At 39.3% G+C, this 23,183-nt stretch overlaps 1 protein-coding gene across 1 annotated transcript in view; it reads right to left on the bottom strand.

Annotated features, from left to right (window-relative positions):
• STARD13 (StAR related lipid transfer domain containing 13) overlaps nucleotides 1-23,183 on the bottom strand; it is a 297,209-nt gene that overhangs the window by 200,357 nt on the left and 73,669 nt on the right. Inside the window, exons 3-4 of the mRNA XM_037375884.1 lie at nucleotides 19,829-19,975; nucleotides 15,208-15,342 (exon numbers count right to left, since the gene is read on the bottom strand). Of these exons, the coding sequence (XP_037231781.1) occupies nucleotides 15,208-15,342; nucleotides 19,829-19,975 (282 nt within the window). The remainder of the gene's footprint in view (nucleotides 1-15,207; nucleotides 15,343-19,828; nucleotides 19,976-23,183) is intronic.

Consider the following 23,183-nt stretch of genomic DNA (forward strand, 5'->3'; position numbering starts at 1 on the left):
TACTTAGATAAATCTAATTCTCACTAGAAGAAAACAGGCACCTGTGACAGTGCAACCAGGGGATGGACCTACCACAGACTTGTTTGATATAAGCATCCCTACCATGCACATGTACTTCCTATCAATGCCTGCTCCTGCCAGACCAGACCAGAGGATTTTATTGTCAGGGAAGTCTGGACCTCCTCTAGTCCTTGCTGTGGGTTTTTAGTTTAGCCTGAGATCATGCATTAAGCCATGGAATTCATCCCTACCACTGACTTTGTGAACCTCAGATATGGTGAAAAAAATCATCTTGAACTTCAACCACTGTCAACTTTATCTCAAATTTGCTGGGAATTATGGATATTTACTTCTCAGATAAGATCACACCATGCTTATACCTGCTGCGAATAAACTAGAAGTGCCTCCTCTCAGACCATTCCCAGGAAACCTGCCCAGACTGGGGATGGACACTCCTGGGACACCGCCACCATAGCTACTGTGGAAACAGTTGAGTGAGTCCTTCAGCAACCACCTTTGTAAGACTCTCCACTAAAGATCAATCTTGTGTCACATGCAGTGACTGAGTGGGGACCTTGGCCACATACTTCCAGAGGAGTTAAAAGAAAAAAATAATTGTCCCAATGTACTTTGTGTGAGACAAACAAAACTCACCACACACTGATTTGCCACATCTAAATGAATGGCACTGCAGGTGGCTGCTGGGCAGTAAGCGTGTGGAAAAATGCCAGCCAAGAGCAAGGGGGCCACAGGTACGATATGTAGGCTAGCCAGGACTGTGGGGAGCAGGAGAACATTCTGATTTCCCATGAGGCACAAGCTATTCTTGCTGATGAGATTTCTATCAGTTCCCAGCAGCTGGACCCCCCATCACAGAGCACACACAGCTGGGCAGTTTAGCACCAAAATTAGTCTCTCTCAGCATAAAAGAACAGGCCACCCAGTAGAGCACAACAAGTATATTCAAGCTAAATGTCCTAAGGAGCATTCTCGGTTTGGTGTATATGAGACCACTGGTCAGCAGAAAAGGTAGCTCTTCTGCTAGACCTTAATAAAAAAATACCCTGTGGAAAGAAATGTCAATAAACTGACTCAGAGCTACCTATCATCCAAAACTCCCAAAGAGATTATGACTAAAGGAGGCTCCCCAGTCAAGCAAAGCAAACAACTGTGCAAGTTTCTGTCAAGTTGGAACCAGACAGTCCTGACGCTGGGTTGAATCCCTGCTGTGGAAAAAGGACTCAAAGGCAAATACTTGGTGAAGGTCCAGATATGCCTTCAGAAAACAACACCCAAAGGAAGCAGGCAAGAGGTCCTTGAGGCTTTGGTGCGGGTAAGGCTTGGAGAACAAAACTCATTATAAACATTTATTGCTAAAACTTCTTTTTCTGGGGTGAATGAGGGCTAGGACTGGGGTGAACGAGACACTCTTGATCACCCAAACCAGGTTCTCTGGTAAAAACAGCATCTATTAAAAAGCTGGGATATATTCACAACACGTTAGACTTCAAGTTTACATTAGTTGCCTAAGCTCTCACTAAATTCACTCTTCAAACAGATGGAAAGACTGGTTGCAAAGCCGCTGCAAGGCAGAAAACTGTCTGAAGGAGTAGGGGATATTGCATCTCTAAATGCTCCGACTGTACAGACCAGAATTCCCACTCGTCTGGGAAGGCACTTCTGTCTGACACCAAAGCACAGGTGGGTTAGGGCTGCACTGCCCGAACAAGGAGTGAGGGATAACTTACAGAGCCAGAAAGCGCTTTTGTAAAAAAACCAACCAAACAAAAAAAGACACAACTCATTTGGCAGATTATCTGCGCTGAAATTTCAAGAACCTTTGGTAAACTATTTTCATACATGAATCAAGGCCAACTCCATCAACAACAAAACAACCAAAAAAACCAAACCAACCAACCAACCAAACCCCACCTAGTAAGCACCTTGTGCCGCTGCCGGCTGCGGCGGCATGCAGCCTGGGAAACGGAGAGGGACCAGGATCCCCTTCTCCCCTGCATCAGGCTGCAGATTTCCTGGGAGTCACTGGCTGGCAGTAACTGGGTTTTGATAGATTTTGTATTTATCTGCACGGAGATCCCTTGTATGGTAGGCACAACCCTGGAGCAAGTTTGGCCAAGTTACACAAATAAGCTCCCACACATTTGTTAGGACATTCTAGGACTAAGGACATGCAGGCTACAGGAATTAATGCCATTAATAGGAAACAACTTTTGCAACCATGATTGTGGAGAAGATGAATACTAAGAAACAGGAGAGGTTCTCTGACTTTCTGTCTGCCTAGTTACCATCTTCATTATTTTGTTCCTTTTTTTTTTTTCATCATTTTCATGAAACCTTTCTGCTGAGAAACAAGCAGCCTCCTTTCAATAGAAAATGCTAATGACTTACTCAGTTCTTAGATTTCTGTACACTCAGAGTACTACACATTTCTTCAATATGGACCATCAAATTTGCAAGTCTACCTCCATCTGAAGGCCCTTTCAGTTATTCCCAGATGGGTCATCACCATACAATCCGCCTCTCAGTTCCAAATTACTTTTTTCTTAGCACAGGTGATGGCTGGCTGATGGAGGATAGCATACCACCATCCACCTCTGCATCTATGCAACTTGCCAGTCGATGTGTGTTACAAAGAGCCCAGATTCTGCTACAGCCTCAATTGCTAAAACTATTATTTTTTAATTATTTTTCCCCCAGATGAAGCTGTGAGATACATAATTAGTTTGAGCATGCTCAAAATAACACCTAGTGTGCAGGCCAAGACACTAAATGGAACAAAGAGTCTAGAAACCAGAACTTGCAAGAAAAAGCCAAATGAACCAGACTGACTTAAGGAAGGAAGGCACAAAGGAAAGAATAAGAATGTAACTTGTTCTGCATATTGATGATGGACACAAGAAGATTCTACAACAAGCATAGTAGTAAAACTTTCTGATGTTAAGCGCAGTACTGAGGCATAGCATCTGTACAGGCTCTGTAGTCTGTCAATGGAGGTCTTAAAAAACAAGCTAGACAAACTTTTTTCAAGGTGGTATAGGTGATTCTGATTTTGTATAGGGGAATAGCCTAGAAGTCCTCTTGAGGTCTCTCAGACTTACAGGCTGCTCCAGTTCCCTCTCCGAGGCTGTGTTAACTCTGTTTCAGTCCAGATTCAGTCCTAGATGCAAGCTCCAATTTGTAGCTTAAGTTGTAAGGCTTACAAGTACCTCTGGAAATTTACAATTTAATTTGCAGCATGCTGGCTAACCCACAACATTCTCAAGCTCTGCTTTAAAAGCTCATGCGAGAATTTGCATTAGGACATTTTTCAATGCAGAAGCTTCAGGCACATTCGTTTTCTGAGAATTTTGGTTTTGTATCAAATGATTAGTCATTGTAATACTTAAACCATGTAATGCCAATTTAAAGAAGGTCATAATTATGACACTTGGCTGCTTCAAATAATGTGTGACCTTTCCCCTACTGTGGATTATCAGCAGGCCCCATCTAACAACTAGCAGTTCATCTCAAAATCACTCCTTCATCACTTCAGGTTCAGTTCTGCCAATTTACCAAAATGCCACCTGAATGGCAGCTAGATAGAAACCTTCTGCAAACAATTTTTCTGAAGTCATACTTTCCTCCGTACACTAAGCAAAAATAGAACTTTTCTGAAGCTTTTGTATGTTTTCCTGTGCATACACCAGGCAATTATAGCAGCAAGGCTTCCACATCTGAACTTTCTCCAGCCTGGAACAGGAAAAATCCCAATGCTCACTTCACCTTAGAGTCTCAGGTCCAACAGCTCCAGCCTTGGTTTTCCTGTGCTCCCACTTCGCAGGCCTCACCAGTAGTGCATTTACATGACCCAGTAGTTATTTCTCTATTCTGCAGGTAACTCTCCAGACCTTAGAGAGAGTGAGGGGTTGTCATGGCACTCTCCAAACTATCAAGCTGCAACAAGGTCTTTCACCACCTCATACCAACATACTCTTCACACAGTCCCTCTGCTGCCTTCTCCTCATCTCACCTCATCCAGGGCACGTGTTCTCTCTTCTCTTGCTTCTTCCTCTCCCACTTCTTCCTCGGCTCTCAACCACTTAACGGAACCAGCCACAGCTGCACCTTATCTACATCGACCAACCCGCCACCCCTGAAGCCAGCCCACAGCTGTATATTATCAATGATAATTAACCCAGCTTCATTCCTCTACAATTCCCCCTTTTTTCTTTTCTTTTTCTTAACATTTCATACCTTATGTTTTTAACAATCATTACAACCTTTTTACAAATAAATTTTTCATACAGTCCTCTATAATTCCTCTACAAGGGGTAACTCTCTTCTGAGACTAGAGCTGAGATGGAGCTCCATGAGAACAATGATGAAGGCTCCTGAGGAGCTGAGCTCTCACACTGTATTGAAGGCAGGGGGTGTAGAATCACAGAATGGTTTGGGTTGGAAGGAACCTTTAAAGGTCATCTAGTCCAAGCCCCCTGCAGTGAGCAGGGACATCTGCAACAACATCAGCTTGCTCAGGGCCCCATCCAACCTGACCTTGAACGTTTCCAGGGGCAGCGCATCTACAGCCTCTCCAGGCAACCTCTTCCAGTGTTTCACCACTCTTACCATAAAAAATTCCTTCCTTACACCTAGTCTTAACCTACCCTCCTTAAGTTTAAAACCATTACCCCTTGTCCTATCGCTACAGGCCCTACCAAAAAGTCTGTCCCCATCTTTCTTATAAGCCCCCTTATAGAAGCCCTGCACCTCATCTGGTTCTGGATGTGCTTGGTGACTCTGGGTCAATGGGAGACTTGGGGACGTACAGCTGCCCCATACTCCCGACTTCCCATGGACACATGTATAGGCCTCACTCTGAATCGGAGACTAAGTGGTGTGCAGCCCTGATCCCTCTCTAGAAGATCTGAAGCTCCATAGAGGCTTCTGGAGAAGCTAAACACAGTTCAGTCCCAGAACCATACAGAAAGCTACCCTTGTACAGGGAGTTACTGTTAAAAAACTCAAGTCCAACAAAACCACATATATAAAAATGTATATACAGATATACACATGTATATATAATGTGTGTATATATATACACATATATATCAAATATGCATATATATCTACCTTTTTTTCTATTTTCTTTTTTCTTTTTAATTAATGAGAAAAAGAAGCAGTTACAGAAACTGATAATGAAAGTCCTGGGAAATGTTTTGGTACACCTGAGAGAAAAAAAAAAAACCAAACAGAGCTGCCTGAAAAAACTGTTCAGGTCAAGCAGAATCTTGGGCCTTCCTGCACCTGCCAGCTTTAGTGCACATCACTGACACAAAGGGCTGTATAATCCCACCTCAGTACTGCGAGATACTGTACATCCCAGGACAAACGGGTGGCTGTTGGGCAAAGATGCCTCCTCCCAGCAAAAGCACAAGAGAAAGTTGTACCTTGAGAGGGATTATCTCTGTTAGCGAGACGGGATGCATGATTTGCTGCATTCATTTGCATAAAAAATGCTCTCCCTACACATTGTGCCAGCCTCTGTCCCTGGTGTGTTATAGATGGAAGTCCCTTCTTCCCTAGCGTGGGAAATGGGAGAGAGCAGCCTACAAGCTCTCCAGAGTACAAAGAGCCTGGAGGCTTGTATTATGAGAGACCTTTGCACCACTGCTTAAGTGGGACTAGGGGTCTGACTACCCAAGCTCCAAAGCACCACAGAAACACTTTGACAGTCCAAGCAAGACACATTTTTAACTATGCACCTCTGGTAATACTGAATCTCTCCACTTTCCTCTTGCTGAGAACAGCTATTATAAAAGTCAAAGGCACTAGCTCAATCCTGTGCACCATCCGATCAACATGCGAAGCAGCTGAGAAAACCCTGCCTGAATAAGAATGACAAGTTCCAGAACAGAGGCCAAGATAGTGAAATGCGTAATAGCTACACTGGAAGAGAAATGACTTTGATAAAACTCTACACATAGAATATATTCACTCTTTTCTTTTTTTTTTTTTTCCACGCTGTTGTAACTAATATACCACAGGGTCAGAAAAAGAGTAAGCAACAACCTGACAGATAGGTAGGCAGATAAGGTACGACTGCACATACCTCCCTGAAGAAAACCGCGCTCAACATATCCCACAAACAAAAACAGACCAGACAGTCTGGTAGGGTCCAATCCAGCACATGCTTGCCAATCTCACCCATGGGACCTGGGGCACTCTATCACTTTGTCTTTTCTGTGGCTGCTACAAAACAGTAGGAAATTGTACTGTCCCCCAGTTAAATAAACAGTGTGTTGCATCTAAAAGCATGAGCCCAAAACTGCTGATATGAAACATGCAAACAGAAGAAGAGAGAAAATGTTTCCCTTTTGCACTTTGTCAAGTATAAAGTTAACTGGATAGAAGTAAGGTTATGTCTCTTTGTATTTGCATATGCATGGTATAATTTACTGGTATGTTCCTGATCACCTCTTGTTATGCATTTACAGAGATTCTTATTTTTACAGCTTGCATCCCACATGCACTGACAAAGATCCAGGAAATTTCAGTCTGTCCTTGAAAAGCAATGGATTACGGAGTCTGGGTACTAGCACTAAAGTGTAAGTCAGCAATTTTACTGTCTATGATTAGTAAGACTGCACTGTTATGAAATGTGATTGTGCTCCTGCAAACAGTCCGTGTTATCAGAAACACAATACAAAAACCAGCACTGACGAGTACTGGTACCTGGCATTATAGTTTCTGCAAAATAATTCAGTTGGAAGACGTGAATGTTAACATAACAAGAGAAGTCATTCTAGAATACTGAATATTTCAATTTACATAAGGTAAATAAGTCTATAAAAGCCAAGTAGCATACATAGGCTTAATTTCGGGTGTATATACTAATTAATCCATGCCCATCTGCAGCTCTCATTTCATCACTACAGCTGGACCTAGATGGCAAGTCTCACTGAGTGAGCTTGGGACAGTTACTACGAGACAGGGACTGGGCTGGCTCAGAAAAGTGCTCACTCAATATATTTTTACTGGCAGTCTCTGCTCACAGGGTTTTAGTGAAATCACCATGAAGCCCAGCTGCTGCTGTCCCCTGTGGACCTGCTGGCTGCCCTTGCAGAGGTGGGTCACCCCTATTTCCCAACTGTTCCCGCAGTCACTTACTCATTCAAAGGTTTTCTTACAACATAAACAGACATTATCAGTTTGAACTACATAAATAGCCATGTAATGCCAAGCAATAAAAATAACCAGTTCCATTCTCCCAATACAGATTTGGACTTCATATACCTTCTGAACTACATCAAATGTGACTTTGCTCCAAAATGAGCTGGAAGCTTAAATTTTACTTTATATTGTATGCAAAAAAAAAAACATATAAATTATCTTGTCCACATCCATCCAAGAATAATAAAATATTATAAAAATATTTTTCAAAGCCATTTTATGAATAAGGGTAAAGAAGCTCTTTCCTTTCTTACACAGATAACTCAGTAAGTTTAAATAAAAATAAATACACAAAGCACGTACCTTGCCTCCAAATAATCCTTGTGAAAACTAAATTAAAATAATCTGATGCAAAATACTGTGTAAAAAGGAACCCATTAATGTAATTTAGAATTAAATATTTTCATAGATTGAGTGATTTAACCATAACAGTCCAAGGTAATTTTAATTGCTGTTAATTCATTTAATAGCTACATTAGGATTATCATCTTCAGCAGATTTCAACATTTTTGTCAGAAAAAATGGAATTGTGCAAATAATTAAGAAAAAAAAGTAGGTTATGTATTTTACTTACAGAAAATTGTGAAATTCACCAAACAAACTAATCAATAAAAATTTGTGGTCAGTTCTGAAACACACCACAATTTGCTCCTAGATGAATCAGAATGATCTAAAAGATTGCATTTCCTTGGAACAGACACTAACATCTCAAGAGTCTCATCAATCAAGATGACAGAGGCTTTTCAGTCCATTTGGAGTTCACGATTACTACCACCAAGAAATAAAACAACCCCGTTGGTAACCAACCATCTGTATGCAGAATAGTTATGGTGCAAGACACTGGGGTCTCCTCACTAAAACACTTTGAGCACAATTCAAAAATGCACATGGTAAATCAGAATAAATAAGATGACCTGTAAGTGTGCATTTGCAAAAGCTTTTGGGTTATGTGTGTTTGGGCCAGCTTCTGTTTCTCTGGCCTGTTCTTGTGTTAGGGAAGACACAGAACAGAAAGAAATTGCAAATAAAACAACCCCTTTTTAATTCTAATCAGATAAATGCAAAAGCCAGATTCCAAGGAGAAGCTGCAATAAAATTAACAAGTAACAAACCTGTCCTCCCTCAAAACATCATTTGATAATAACATGATAGCATTTCTTACAATTTTATATATATATATAAACATTGCAATGCCAAGTTTAAAATTTCTAAGCACTGTTAAAAGGGACTCACAGCTCAAGATGCCATTTCTAAAATGGAAAGGCAGTGGTCCACCAATTTGCCATCTAACCTCTTTCCTGATGATAATTTTAGATATAAAGACCAGTAAGAATGTATAATGAAACAGTTTGTTATTAGCCAGGTCTGATAAACTCAGTAACTATATACTATTCACCTACCTTTTCTAATTCAATGTCTCCTCCTGCCACCATCAGAACTGAACCCCTGAGACAGACAGTCTTTGGCATCAGTCCTGTAAATGCTACTCAGACACTCAAGTATTGCTCAGTGAGATGGATTTTTAGTGTTCACTGTTTTGGTATATTCACATTTTCTTGATTCACACAGTCTGATCCTGTTTCTACTGAGGTTTCATTGACTTGCAGAGATGGGCAGACTGAGAATTTAGAACCAGAATTTAGGACTGTTTAGAAGATGTATTAGATGAGATTTTAATTTGCTAGTTTTCCTTCCAGAAGTTTTTGAAGTTTACCTATTCACATACAAAATACTTATACTAAGCAATGCTAAAATTTATACGGAGCTTCCCCTTCCCCTGTTCTCTGAACTCATCATGGCATCATGATTTAGCGTAATGCATAAGCACAGTGTTGCCTGGTTCAGAGACAGCTTTGTGTGAAGATGACAGCTGATGGGAGGAAGGTTTAAAGACAAAAGGGAAAAGAGAAGGGGCTATGCTGGGCTCTTATGTTTGCAACCAGCCCTTGCTGGGAACAGACTTTGGCCACAGTGCTGTCAGGTGAACCAGAAACAAAGTGGATGAGGAAGCCTGGAGTATTAGTTATGTATATCACAATACCTGGCTCTTGCTGTTAAAAATAGGAAGGAAGGAAGCCAGCCATTTGCCCTTCACTCCCTATTAGCTTGGGTTTTGCTAGAGCTAGTACCAGCTTTTCCTGGGATGATGAATTCCTCTACTACCAAGAAACTAGTTAATCTTAAAGCAGGAAAGATTCTGTCTTTCAGGAGCATTTGACCACCGCGTTCAGAGGTAAGAATCCACCATAATGGGGTACAAGTGGAAGCAGAGTGGGTCACTTTACCTGACTTCCACCATGTCTCTGTCCCAGCAGTACTAAGTACTGAAAGCAAGAAGAAAAATTATCCAAAGATGATGTTTCAGACTACCTGCACTTACACTGGAAAGCTAATTTGCTGACATCATTATGTCAACATTAAGGACACACAGGAAAACAATCTACGTGACTAAAGGACACAGTTTGACATTCTTTTTTGTAAGAATGGGAACACTTGGGGTTAGCACTCTTTATGAGGAAGTATGGTTTGGTAGCAAAAACACAGACTGTGTATAGATTCTGCTCTTGACCACGTTGCAACCAACCAGTATGACTTTGAGGAAGTCAGTGAGGATCCAATTTCTACAAAGATTTCTGCATCTCTCATCTGCATGAGCTATGATACTTTTACAAGCAAATTCAGTCAAAGTATAGACAGAAATCTTCAGCTCCAACAAAGCCAAATAACTGTGCCTTCAAGCACACCATCTCTGTAAGAAAGCAGAACATCAAACACTATGCCTCCATCACTCAGGTCTAGGCTTCTTATTTCATCTTATTGTACTTCATGGGTCGTACAAAGTGGCCTGACAACAGAATAGGCAGAGAGCTCTCTGAAGTAAGAAGTCTCTGCCCAGAGGCTGCACTAGTCTTCTCCAGGCTTTACTATCAACTTTGTCAGTAGGGGGCAAGGTCCAAGGAAAGCACGATCTGCCTAATCTTCACCTAGGGAAACATACCCTACTAGATAACGGACATAACTGCTGCTGTAAATTGTACCATGAACTGATAAATTTATGGCCATGTCCAACAGTGATATTGTGTTAAACTTATTTCAGAGCCAGGTTATATATACACTTATCTGCTAATCTCAGTAAAACGAAGACTCTGCTTACATATTTCATGGAGAAATGAAGGATTAGCCTAAGGTTTGTAAATGCTTTAAGATCCCCAAATTCTGAAAGAACGCTTAGTAGAAATACAAACTGTTATGAGTTGCCACACTATAACTTCCTTCTGCACTGGACGTTTGCAGCTATCTGATAAAAGGCTTGCCACATGCTCACTAATGGAATAATCTGATCCCTGCTGGTCCAGGGGCTGCAACATTTAACAAGTAGTACATGAGAAACACTGATTTTCCTTCAGCTGTTTTTACTTTTGAATCTCTCTGGCCTCAAACAATGTGAAAGGGTCAGGCAAACATCATGCTGCCATAAACAATGAGATAATGACTACTATAGTAACAGATTACAGTATTACTGGGTTTACATTTCTAAACAGTGTCAGAAGATAACAGACACCTCTGAAACTTCTGACCTAAACTCTGAAACACTGTTTACAGCATTATCTAGCATTTCTCAGAAAAAAGAAAAAAAAAAAAGAACACCTTAAAAGAATCACAGCGGGTTACAGTCACGTGGGTTACAAAGCAGGGTTTTACTTCCCATTTTCTGAATCAAGCAGCTTAGCACAGATAAACTATAGTCCACAAAGTTTAAGTTACTAGAAGCTGACGCTGATGCTGAAAGAAGCAACCATCCTGTCTCATCCCCAGCCACTCTGACCCTCTCTTGCACCAGCCTATATGTTCATGTGGCTAAGCAGTGCACCAGACTGAGAATCCAGGTTAAGAAAAGGCCCAAACCTATAAAATGGTTCATTTTAGCCCTCTTAGCTTAATGTACTCAAGCTATTTATGGAACTAAAGCATAAGAAATCAAACTATGCTCATCAACTGTACTTAAAAAGAAAACATAAAAGCAGACTTACTACAGATACAGGAAAAAGCCCACCTTGTAACCAATATATGAAGCTTTGTTTTGTCAATTCAGAGAGCACATACTGCAGAAGATACTGTGTTATCTGCAAGAGCTAGAGGGTATTGACTGATGGGGTTTTTAAACCACCTGGTATTAGAGTCATAACTTAGACCATCAGGATCTCACAGTTTGCTCTGCTCACTGCATGGAGAGGCAGGCACTGCCCATCAAATGCCAGACTATAACTTATACGTCATGGGAGGGATTTAGTTTACCCCGCTCTAAGCACCTATGCCTCAGCCAGTCACCTCTTCAGATACTCAACCAACATCAGCACTTTGAAGGCACAAAGCATGTCAAACAAGTGACCTACATTCAGGCAACTCCTCAGTGTGAGATGGCTCTTGCTGTAGCAGTGCTTTATTCTCTTTGTTAATGGAATCTCTGTGATGTAGATGTGGACACTTACAAATGCCAGCATTTGTCAGGTGAAACTTTGGTGTTTGTCTCTCAGGCACCTGACTTCCCCAGCATCTTCAATACGTGTTTCCTTTAGTACCTCACATATAATGTTTCAGTGAAACATGCTTTGTGGGAAAAGGAAGGAGGGGAGACATGACATGACACACCATTACCCTAAACCCGTGATTTTCACTATTACTCTATCAAAATGTTGTAACAAGTGTCAGTCATCTTTTAACGACTTATAAACAGAATACCTACTGTGACACGTTTGCCAAAGAAACCTTCATTGCACCTTTTAAGCTGTCACCCTAGTTGGTATCCATGAAAGTGGGCAGCTAACATCACTGCCTTGTACTGAGAACTGAAGAACTGTGTCCTGCATAATTCTTTGCATATTGCTCCTGAATGAAAGCATTCCTGTTAATTCTAACATTGGTCTTCACTATATTTGTTAACCTTACTAGATCATGGAGTATGTGGTTCTCTAAATGCCTGGGCGACAGTTAAGCTCTTTTTGTCCTCTTTGCTCCTAAGAAATTGCAAGAGAAGAAAGACTAGCTCATCAGAATACGAGTCTGATCTATCTCTGTGTTACTCCCAAGTAATATATTATACCACTTGGATCACGGGAGTTAAATGGATGCAACCTGGGTGTGACACAGAAGGAATTAGGCCTTTTGTCACTTGGATCCATCTCCTTTACTATAATAAACGTCACTTTGGCATGCCCTTTTTAAAAAATATGGAAAAGTTTGTATCTTAAGGATTGGAGAGACATGACAGACTCATGCAGACTGCACGCCTGGAGCTAGACATGGTGTTATTTGTATTCACCTGCAATACAGCACATGCACCAAAAGCAGCACTTTAAAGGAAGTAGAATAATCTGCTCTCCTGAATGACATTTTCAAACACCCAGTTTCAAAATTTATCCCTAATTTAAAGCACTGGTCAATTAAAAAACCAGCCCATTAATTTCTAAAAGAATTCTGTACCTTCAGTAGGTTTCTAGACTAGAGAGTGCCCTAAGCAAGAGTAGTACTTTCTGCATTACACTGCTGTTCCTACAGTATTACAAGAATGTTTGATACAATACATGGACTGCACCGATGGAAGATGCACGGAACTGCTATTTATTGTACAAGTATTTCCTGAATATCAACAAAAAGATAAATGTAGACTTCAGAAAAGGAAGAAAAAAACACCCAAAACTTACTTTCTCTGCCTGCTCTCCCGCACACTTCTAGCCAAAACAACAGTATTACTGCAACATCACTTCAAAAATATTTACATAGTGTTAGTAAGAAGGTAGTTAAGCAGTGATACTTGCACATGCCCAAACATTTGGCCAAGGCAAAAACAAATAAAATTGGCAATTATCTTTTTACTGAATTCTACTATCTATTTCAACTAGAACCATGACAAACCAGAATAAAGCTTTGTACTTTTACAGAAATGGAAAACAACAAGCTTATTTTCTAAGGAAAGGAAATAGCTAGTGGGAGGACAATAATTTTTCAATCAGTAACCAAGTGGAGCTCACCTTTGAATTTTGATTTTAGTGATCAAAAGTAGGCCCACGTAATGAAATACGGAATTTGTGCGGTGGCATGCATATCATTCCTTAATAGATGAACAGTATGAGAGTTTTAAGACACCTTTAGTATAATAGATTTTGCTTTAATCAATATTGCGTAGATAACTTGAAATAAGCACCTCATCAGGAGAAAAAGAACTGCTGAGCTATTGACATAAATGTGTAATTATTGCTAAAATCTATTGCCTTTGGGACTGGAGGAATGGAGCGTGGCATATACAATGCCAATATCTGAAAATGCCTCAAGCTGTTTGTGGATGAGACGCTAGCAGGACTGATATGCATGGCAGAAAATTTCCAGAAAGCGTGCTTAAGAACAGAGACAACACATGGATGGTAACACAGGCTAACAGGGAAGTTTAAGTATGGCTTTTGTAAGCCAAGTTCTTCGAATGATCATGCAGATATGGGTGATTTGGCTGATACAATGTACTTCCGTTTCAAAAAGCTTCTGATGAAGTTTTCTGTCAGACTTAAACTATGCTGTCAAGGAAGAACAACAAAAAAGATGTTAAGAAGTAAAAATGTCTTTTCATTGCTAACTAAGATGGAAAAAAAAGGTTGGGAATAATTGGTTGCATTCTTTTATGGTGGATAGATATTACCTGACAGTCTCACAGATGTATGTTCAATATACTCATAAATTATCTGGAAAATGGAGGAATAAAAAGGGATAGAGTTTTCTGATGATATTAAATTACAGAGGTTAATAAAAACAAAAACTGACTGCCAATTGCTGCAAAAGGACTTCAGGATGCTGAATGAGTGCAAGATAAACAGGCAGATAAAATTCAATACCACTAAATACAGTCAGACACACTTAAAAAAACAATCCAGTGTCAGGTATTCACTAGTTCCTACAAGATTCCTAAGGTTCCGTTTTTCACAGTACAAGAATTACACTCAAATTAATAATCCAGTAGCAAATTTACAAGAAATAGGTGGTTTTTCACATATTCCACAATTAGAACTTTGAAACTCATTGATACAAGACGCTTTGAATGTCAAAAGAAGAAATTAATACAAAAGACAGAACTAGTAGCAAAAAAGACCTTGGGGGCTTTTAATTACAAAATTGCAATACAGTGTTTGGCTTCAACATGTCTGCATGATAAATACCTCAAAGGAAGCTGAGATGGATTGCTATCTCTTTATCCTGTTCTTGCACTTCTATCCTGAACATCTAGCATTGGCCACTGCCAACGAAAGGATACTGGACTATGAATACCTTTGATTTAATCTAGTGCAGCCATTTTTTATGTTGTGTGATGATCATGGACACTGCTGGCACTCAAATAATTTAAAACAGAGAGACAAAACCCATCTGCATTTTGGAACCAAGACACTGACCCTAAAATAGCTTACAATTAGCTATTGAGAAAGTGAATCACAGCCTTTTGAGAAAACCTTCTGATTTTAACAGACTTGGATTGCAGACTACAGCATCACCTTGTGAAAAAGCCCAAAATAAATATTTCTATTATCAGTTAAAAATAGGGAATAAAATAAGAAATGAAGATGCAGTAGTGGCTCTGATGCCCGGAATCCAACCATGTGCAACCTCCAGACAAGAGATATTACTCTTTACAAGCACCTGCTTCTTTCCATTGACTGTGAGAAGGCAATCCAAGTGACTCGTTCAAATGTAGAAGTCTTCATTAGTGTCATCTAAAGTCAGATTAGATGAATCCCACAGCCCCACAGTCTCATTTACTCAAGACTGACTTAACTTTTATCTGTACCTGTTTTGCAAACCAAACTCCACCGTGTATTTTAATATTTGCAGAACATATTACCTCTCAGAAAAGCAAGGACAATTTTTAATGATAAACAGTAAATTTTGAGGTTACTGTAGTCAGCTAGAGAATGTTATAAATATGCTTTAGCTACTTACATCAGTTTTAGGTCGTGCTCCAGTTGACACTGGGTAAGGTGAACAGTCTTGATCCTGGTAGTCTGCTCTTCTATTTTTCCAAGATCCCTTTTCTTGATGATCTCCATAAAACCTTGTCTCCACTTGAACAGGGCACTGTAAGAGAATTTTAAAAACCCTGTAAATAAAGGCAAGTCATAAATATTTTTAATGTGAACTGCAAGATAAAAACATTGGAATTTTATCTCTTTAAAGCTTTTTTCTGTGATTTATGGTAAACATTTGGCCTTAATTCTTTTTTTCTTAAAACCACCTGCTGCATCATTTTTACATTTTGCTAAATTAGACATCCAGCTATTATGTGAAGGGGTTTCCTTAACAGCTACTATACACAACTGGAGAACTAATAAACAGTAGTACACCTTCCTAAATATCAAGAAACTGAATCACCTCTACTTCAGAGAGAGAAATGGTTTTATTCAAATTATTAAAACTATCTTTTCACTTTATTTCACATTCATTTTTCTAACTTAAACAGAGACCCAAAAAATTCTCATTTTCAAATTACAGACTCTGAACCTTCCAAATCCACTTTTCCTTGTCCCCCAAACCTGGGGAGATCTCACTTGATGGCTCCACTCACATGACACTTTTTAAATTATGTGAGTCCTAACTCTGGTCCCACAGGTACCTAGCCACACTGAATGCAATGCCTGTAGGAGACCAACTGCCCAACATTCCCCCACCTGGTTCACCTCCAAAGAGCAACCAGGTGTGTGAGCAAGGAGCAACTCATGCTGCAACCCAGCAGGATCTGTGCTGAGAACAATCGGGGAACCAGGATCATGAGTGTGCTGCACTGCAGAGCAGTTCCAGGCTGTTGGGTACAATCAATCAAAATGAGACCGTTTTCTGCTGCTCCCCTTCACAAGAGGACAAATTTGCTGCCGGTCTTTAACAGCAACTGTCTGATTCTCAGGTAGCTTATTTTTAGGGATGTAAAAGAAGGAGGCTTTGAAAAGCTGACAAAAGAATCTGTATGTGGTCCCCCCCCAAACTGGAAAATAATATACTACTGCAAAAGAATTAAGAGAATGTGTAAGTTAAAGGTAAAGTTTTGTTCAATGGAAGTCAAATCTCTAATGTAAGATGAGGTAATCAAACAGGATTTCTCTGTCACTATCCATGAATGATAAAGGACTAAAACTGAAAAATGTGATTCTCATTCTTCAGCTCTGCTGTTCTTTCTGTACTGAAACAGAGTACTAGGCATCAAATGGAAATACATTGTTTACAGCAGGAATGTTTTGTCTCTACTGTCTCATTTACAAAGTACTACCCCTTCCATATTGCTAAGAAAGACTTTTTCCATAGAAACAGTACCAGGTTTAGAGCAGCAGTACTATTAATTGCAGTTTTCCAAAGCTAGCAGTTTTGCTGTTAGTATATTCGGAAAGCTCAGTGTTTTGTATTTAAATCATGTATTTATAGTATTGGTGAGAGAATATTTCAGAAAACAGTTTGATGGCAGATAATTATTTTTAATATCTTTTCTGGATCATCCAGAGTCATCCCGCCAGCGCTAACGCCCCATACTATTGCTCTATAAAAAACTGACCAGCAGTAACTTGCAGTTTACACAGATGTAAAGACAGACCACCTCTTACTATTTGTCTAAAAGTTGTTACGTTTTAGAAAACACCTTAAATTTGTTCACCAAAATACTGCAAGACCCCCTACTCTCACCTGGTAAGTTCAATAACATTTATTCACTCAGTCTATTGTAGTTAGCAAATATTTAGTCTTCTTCCTGTAAAATTTTTGTTTGATCAACCACTATTAATAAACAGATACCTTCACAACAGGAACTTTTAAATAATAGTAAAATATCAGTTACTTCCATGAACAAACAAATAATCCTTCAGTAGAAAACCAATTGGCTCAACCTAGCTATTAAATTACATAATACATTTCTGAGACATACCATTTGCCCTAAGAAATAAATATTCTGTCATCTGTTAAAAATTGCCCACACTCTCAAGCGACCAATTTTCAGAGCAGCAGCTCCAACAAACATGTTGCTACTCATACAGGAGTCACCTACCTTGCAGACCTCAGGTCTACAAGTTGTCCTTGTATCTGTGAGCACTTCACCAAAATAATTTCAATTATAATTTCTTGCATCAGTTCCCAGTTTATATAGTCAAAATAGGATAAAAACTTATGAAGAACCCATAAGTGGTTCATCATTTTTTAGAAGCCAAATTTACACAGTTACTAGTAAACACGTCTGAGATAGATCTTCCTACACAAATCTCATTGTGAGTGACAAGAATAAAACATTTTATAAGTGTGGAACAAATTACAAGCTATTGTAAGAAATATGGACCAAATGGGATGAATTGATATAAGATAAATTACTCATGCAACTTGTATGAAAAGAAGAGCTCATTTCTTCCACTGCAACTGTGATTTTGAGATTTGCAAAATCAGTTTCTTCCCACTAAATTCACCGAGAGATTTAGGAGGATGCATTTCTCCTCTTTGACTATATAGGAACACTAAGGTCAACCAATTCTCAGGCAAATTATTCTTAAATGTTTGAATTAGGCAGATCATACCCTTGTCCTACAAATACCCTTGCAGGAGACAGCAAACGGTGTCCCATCAGTTCTACAACAGATTGTCCCTACTGTTTTCTTGCTCTGATCTTGCTGGTCTCATCAGGAAAACCTTTGTGTTAAATGACCTATCCATCTCCTGTAGTGAAATTAGCTCTTGGATGTTTAAAGGATGTTTCCAGTCTGCCACATAAGGCCACAATAAAAATGTGGCTGATTCACATGTTTGCCTGTCCACAGACAATTAAAATTAAGCAAGTCTCCTGCTTCAGAGAGGGAAGAAAACGTGGCCTGATAAAAAGCAGTGCAAAGTGCTCAAATATCGTATTAAGGATAATTTTGGCATTGATGTTAGAAGCATCCTTGAAATCTTTCTGTACTTATCCAATATGCAACTATTGGTAAGGGAAACGATTGTGCCAAGACCAGTGAAACTGGCTTGGAGGTAGTTTTATCAGCATAGTATGCATGACCAGGTTTGTAGCACTAGCACAGGCTTTTAGTGGTGGAATATTGTCCCAGAAAGAAGGCTGTGCCTGAAGTCCTGGCCTCTGTACTCAGAAGATATCTTGCCACTAGGCTTCAGTAAGAGAAGCACAAGCATCTGGGATGCTGGTGTTGGCATTCTCTATGCAACCACTTCCGATGATGCTGTTCTTAAGTATCAAAGAGCATTTGAAAACATTGCCTATTTGGATTTGTTTTTCTGCTGTCTACATGCTACCTGGCCTTCATTGAATGCAATGGATTTGAAGTCCAGTGTCCTATGGTGTTCAAGTCACCCTGGAAAAAGAATGATGCCTAACCAAACCATGGCCTTTGCCTTAGTAGAGTAGGCACAGCCATAAAATCACAGGCATCTGGATCACTGGTTACCAAAAACAGACAGCCTCACAATGGCAAGTGCTTAAACTTTGATGGCTCAGATTTTACTTTCAGGCAGAAAAGCAGACTACACTGTCACTGCATTTTGACAGAAGACATTGAGCAGAAGACGACAGAACCCTGTCCCTTAATAACGAAGTTAATGATGAAATTAATTCAGTTGGGCAGAGCTGGTTCTGACTTGCTTCCATGTACAGTAAGAAAGAAATGTTACTAACTCTCCACAGAATATGAAAATACATGCTGCAAAGTGCATCACTAAGATGCAACGTTCTGAACATCCCACCTTAAGAGACATGACCATTTACACTGTGATCCACACAGGCATTTATCTAAAGAATTTACTTATACAAAATGAAGCAGCATTGAAACAGTAGCAATGGCAAAGGCATTCAAACAAGCTCACCTTCCAGGACTTCAAGGCAGCAGTAACATTCAGAGCTGCACATCCAAATAACTCTATCTTAAGAACTCATTTTAATCATAGCCTACAGTAGAGAAAAAACACTCCTGACTTCTCACATTGTTCTATCTTCAGTTACTTCCTTTTATAAAAAACCTTGCTTATTCCAAAATTACTAAAATAATATCATTGCTCCTCAATCTCATCTGCCTTCAAAATAAAAGCTTGGGAAACTGTGTGAAATCAACTGATGACACCTGTCAACATAAAATATTCTTAACTAGAGGAATGCACCTCTAAATCAAGTATTCAGATAAAATAAACAAAAGTATTAATTCAACTCTTAATGAAGATACATAGTGTTTCTCTTGCTCTTTAAATGAATATAGCAAGTATAAATAGGCTAGCCCTGGAACTTTAAATTAACAATATTAAATCCTGAAAAACTATCAAATGCAATCATCTGGATTCAAATTCCCCTATAAAAAAGGTGTTTAATGATTTTAAGCCATACTGATGGAAAACATACAAGTTTCATCCTATGACATCTCTGGTTATTTGGCTCTAGTTGCCTAATATTAGAGATTTTGTTATTACTGAGTGAAAACTAAGTTAATTCACCCTTGAACTTGAGCTCCTCAGCCTATTCAGAAACAACCAGATCTGAAAACCATGCTTGTTGAGCATCTAGCATCTGATAGCTAAATGTATCATACGACACACACATTCTTACCAGTTGCTTGTGCCTTTTGGTAGAAGGAGTACTGGAGGGAGAAGAGCCAGCACTCAGAGCTTCTTCAATATCTAAGTTCAACTGTTCCAGTTTCTTCATAAGACATGACATAGAGTCTGGCCATTCAGATCCTTTTTCTGGTTGGGTCTAAAAGAAATCAAACATATATGAAGTCTTAAAACACTCAAGCTTTTTGTAACTTAAGACTCTCATTCTTCTTCAAGCCCTCAAGGAAAAAAACTGACCAGTTCTTTCCCTGTCCTTGAGTAACTTTTCTCCATTTAGAAAGCTTCAATTGTCACTCCATTCCTGCTGACACATATTCATAGCTCAAATTATCACACTCCACTTCTGTATATCTGAATGGCTTTCTAACACTTCATCTTGGGTGACCCACTGCCAGCTCAAGCTAAGAACAACCAAAACCAAAGTGACTTTAATGTCTCCTCCCTAAGCCACTTCTATTTCAGCATCTCTCCACTGATTCCTTGCTGTCAGTAAGAATCCAAGCATTGAAGTTCATCACGTGCACTGTATTTTATTCCTTACTATAATTCCAGACTTTGTCAAAACTTGCAGCTTTCTATTGCCCATCTGTTGGGAATACTTCATTGGTCCCAAACACATTCTGTTTTCATGGATGCACCTTCCCCTTTTATCTGAACTGCTTCGTTGTAAAATGGAAACATTAATCCATTGTAGTGTAACTGCCAAAAATACTTTTCTTATTCCTCGATTTCCTCAAAGTCTTTTCCAGTGAAAAGCATCTTTCCATGGCAGTCCTTGTGCATGCTGCTGAATCACATCTAGTTTTCCTTATTCAAATCACTTCTAATGATCCGCAAAAAAAATACAGTCACGCTGGCCTCCCTGTCATCATGGGCAGCTACTGCTCCCCAGATTAGTCTCTGTCCTGAAGCTACCTCAGTTCTTTCATCTTTATTACTTTCACAAACAATATATTGTCTTTGCACAGAAGATAATTTCATAGCAAACAATTCTAACTGACTGAGCACACAAACAGTAATGCTGCATTGCCATCCTGCCAAAACCCTAAAAGCATCACACCAACACTCCACAACACCTAGGGGAGCTATAGGAATAGTAATTATTCTTACCTGATAAATCTTTATAGTGATTTGTTTCTTCATGGGTGTTTTGCAAGTGGGACAGAGATAATTGTAAAGTTCACTATCATAGAAAAAAGCTTTACAAATTGAATTCGGGATGCTCACTCCAGTATTACACTGACATGTATTGCTACTAATGGAACTGCTCATCTTCACCACAGTAACTAAGAATAAGGCCCCAGACCATCAGACACCTGGTACCATATTACCAACAGACACATGTTCCCTTCAGAGGGGCTAGTTTTATCTTTGTAGGGTTTGTTTCAAAGCACAGAAAATTAAATATCCAATCTTTAGGTTTCCAAATCTTTATTTGGAATTTCCCAAATTTTTACCACCTCCCGAGTATTTTTTCCTGAAATGCTGTTAAAAATGCTAAGCTGTATTTCAGTTCTGTAGCTATTACGATTATTTAAACAGAGACATTGATTGCTTCCCACTGTCTTCGTAACCATTTTAAAGTAAAATACAGGATGTTCCATAGAAAGTGAGTATCAAAAGACACTCCTCATTCTGAGTGAGATGGTCATACACAGGAAATGCGCATGTTGATGTACGTCTACAACACTCATTTGTAAACAAAGTAAAGATTCTACATTTTCCTGTAGTTATGCTTCCTCATTTCAATACTAAAGAAGGCTCAAAAAAAACCCAAAAAACCAAAGGTCAAAACATGCAAACGAACCCAAACTCCAGCAACAATGAATGTTGAAAGTCTGTCAAAATCAAATATGAAGGTTCCGTTTCTCAACACGGTTAAACTGTAGTTTAAGAAAAAGGAACTGTAAGAGTATGCTTTCTTACTTATCAGCGGCAAATGATCCTGAGGCAACAATTACCCAGGGAAATGAGTAAAATGTGTTGATTTCCATGAGCTATGCAAACATTGTACTTGCCAGGTAACAAACATCAAAGCTTACATTAGAAGTTTGTATTTTTTGAGTTCAATAAGAAGGGATTTACACAAGTGCAAAAAGTCCATTTTCTGTTCCATGACAGAAAAAGGGGAGGGACGGGGACAGGGGATGACTGGAAATATGTCTCTAATCTAGCATTGTGCACAGAAAAGACAAAGATGAAAATTCATGAAGACGTTAAGAAAGGCTTCAAAATATTCCTGACACTCCAAATGCATATGTACATGCAAACATATGATACTGTGTTACAACAAAAAATACAGCTCCATGCATAGGGAAGCACACTTTGCCTTTACCTTGACAAACAGTTACCTGGGGGAACAACACTTCCAGCATTCACTAACACTCTGCAGTACATCTGTATGAGCCAAACTCCCTTATTTTTATAAATTTGTTTTGCTTTAACAGAATTCAAACCACAGTAATTTCTTAAAAATGTAAGTCCTAAGGGGTTTCCCCAAACTGTAACTTCTCCCAGCTTTCTCCATTCAGTTCTGCCTTTTTTAGTTCAGTAAGAATCTATATTGTGTCTATTAAGGAGATGAGGAAAAAGATGGGTTTTCATTATCCTTCAAGATAAAGCTAAATGAGCCTAGTTAACAAATGCCATTCACTAATTGGAAATTTGGCAACAAAAGCACCATTTGGAACAAATGCTGATCGGCTACGTATTTCAAAGGTTGCCTGAAATTCCTGCTGAACAGCAAAAACATGATGCTACTTACATTCAAAAATATACAGCCTGCACAGTAGGACTTCTAACCAGTGAATAAATTCTGCCTAATCCATTCATACAGAACACAGCTCGCCAGTGTTCAGCTCTAGTAACTAGGCTGGACACTATCACAGTGCTCAGAAGAGCTGAATATCAGTGTATCCTGCCCATTGCAACTTCAGAGGCTGCAGGGTCAGACATCTTTGGAAGCTTTTGTGTCTTGCCCTTCAGGAGGAAAAAAAAAAATTCATTCTAAATTATCTAAGAATCATGGTCTGCCTTATTCATTGCTTTTCCTCTAAAAAGGTGTACAGGGAGAACACTCTTTTGCATATACTCTCAAGGTCTTCTTTCTTTGTTGGAGCTGTAGTCACACAGCAATGCACAGGGATGCTGTTATCTTTTGAAGTACCTGAAAAGCTTACAGACAGAAGTGCACTACAAGAACACTTTCTGTATGTTACCTTGGAATACAGAATCATTTAGTTTGGAAAAGATCACCAAGTCCAGCACTTAAGATCAAGTCCAACAGTTAACCTAGCACTACAAAGTCCATGTCCCTACACACCACATCTGCAAGTCTTTTAAATACA

Source organism: Falco rusticolus, chromosome 2, assembly GCF_015220075.1.
Source record: "Falco rusticolus isolate bFalRus1 chromosome 2, bFalRus1.pri, whole genome shotgun sequence".
In the NCBI taxonomy this organism is placed as follows: domain Eukaryota; kingdom Metazoa; phylum Chordata; class Aves; order Falconiformes; family Falconidae; genus Falco; species Falco rusticolus.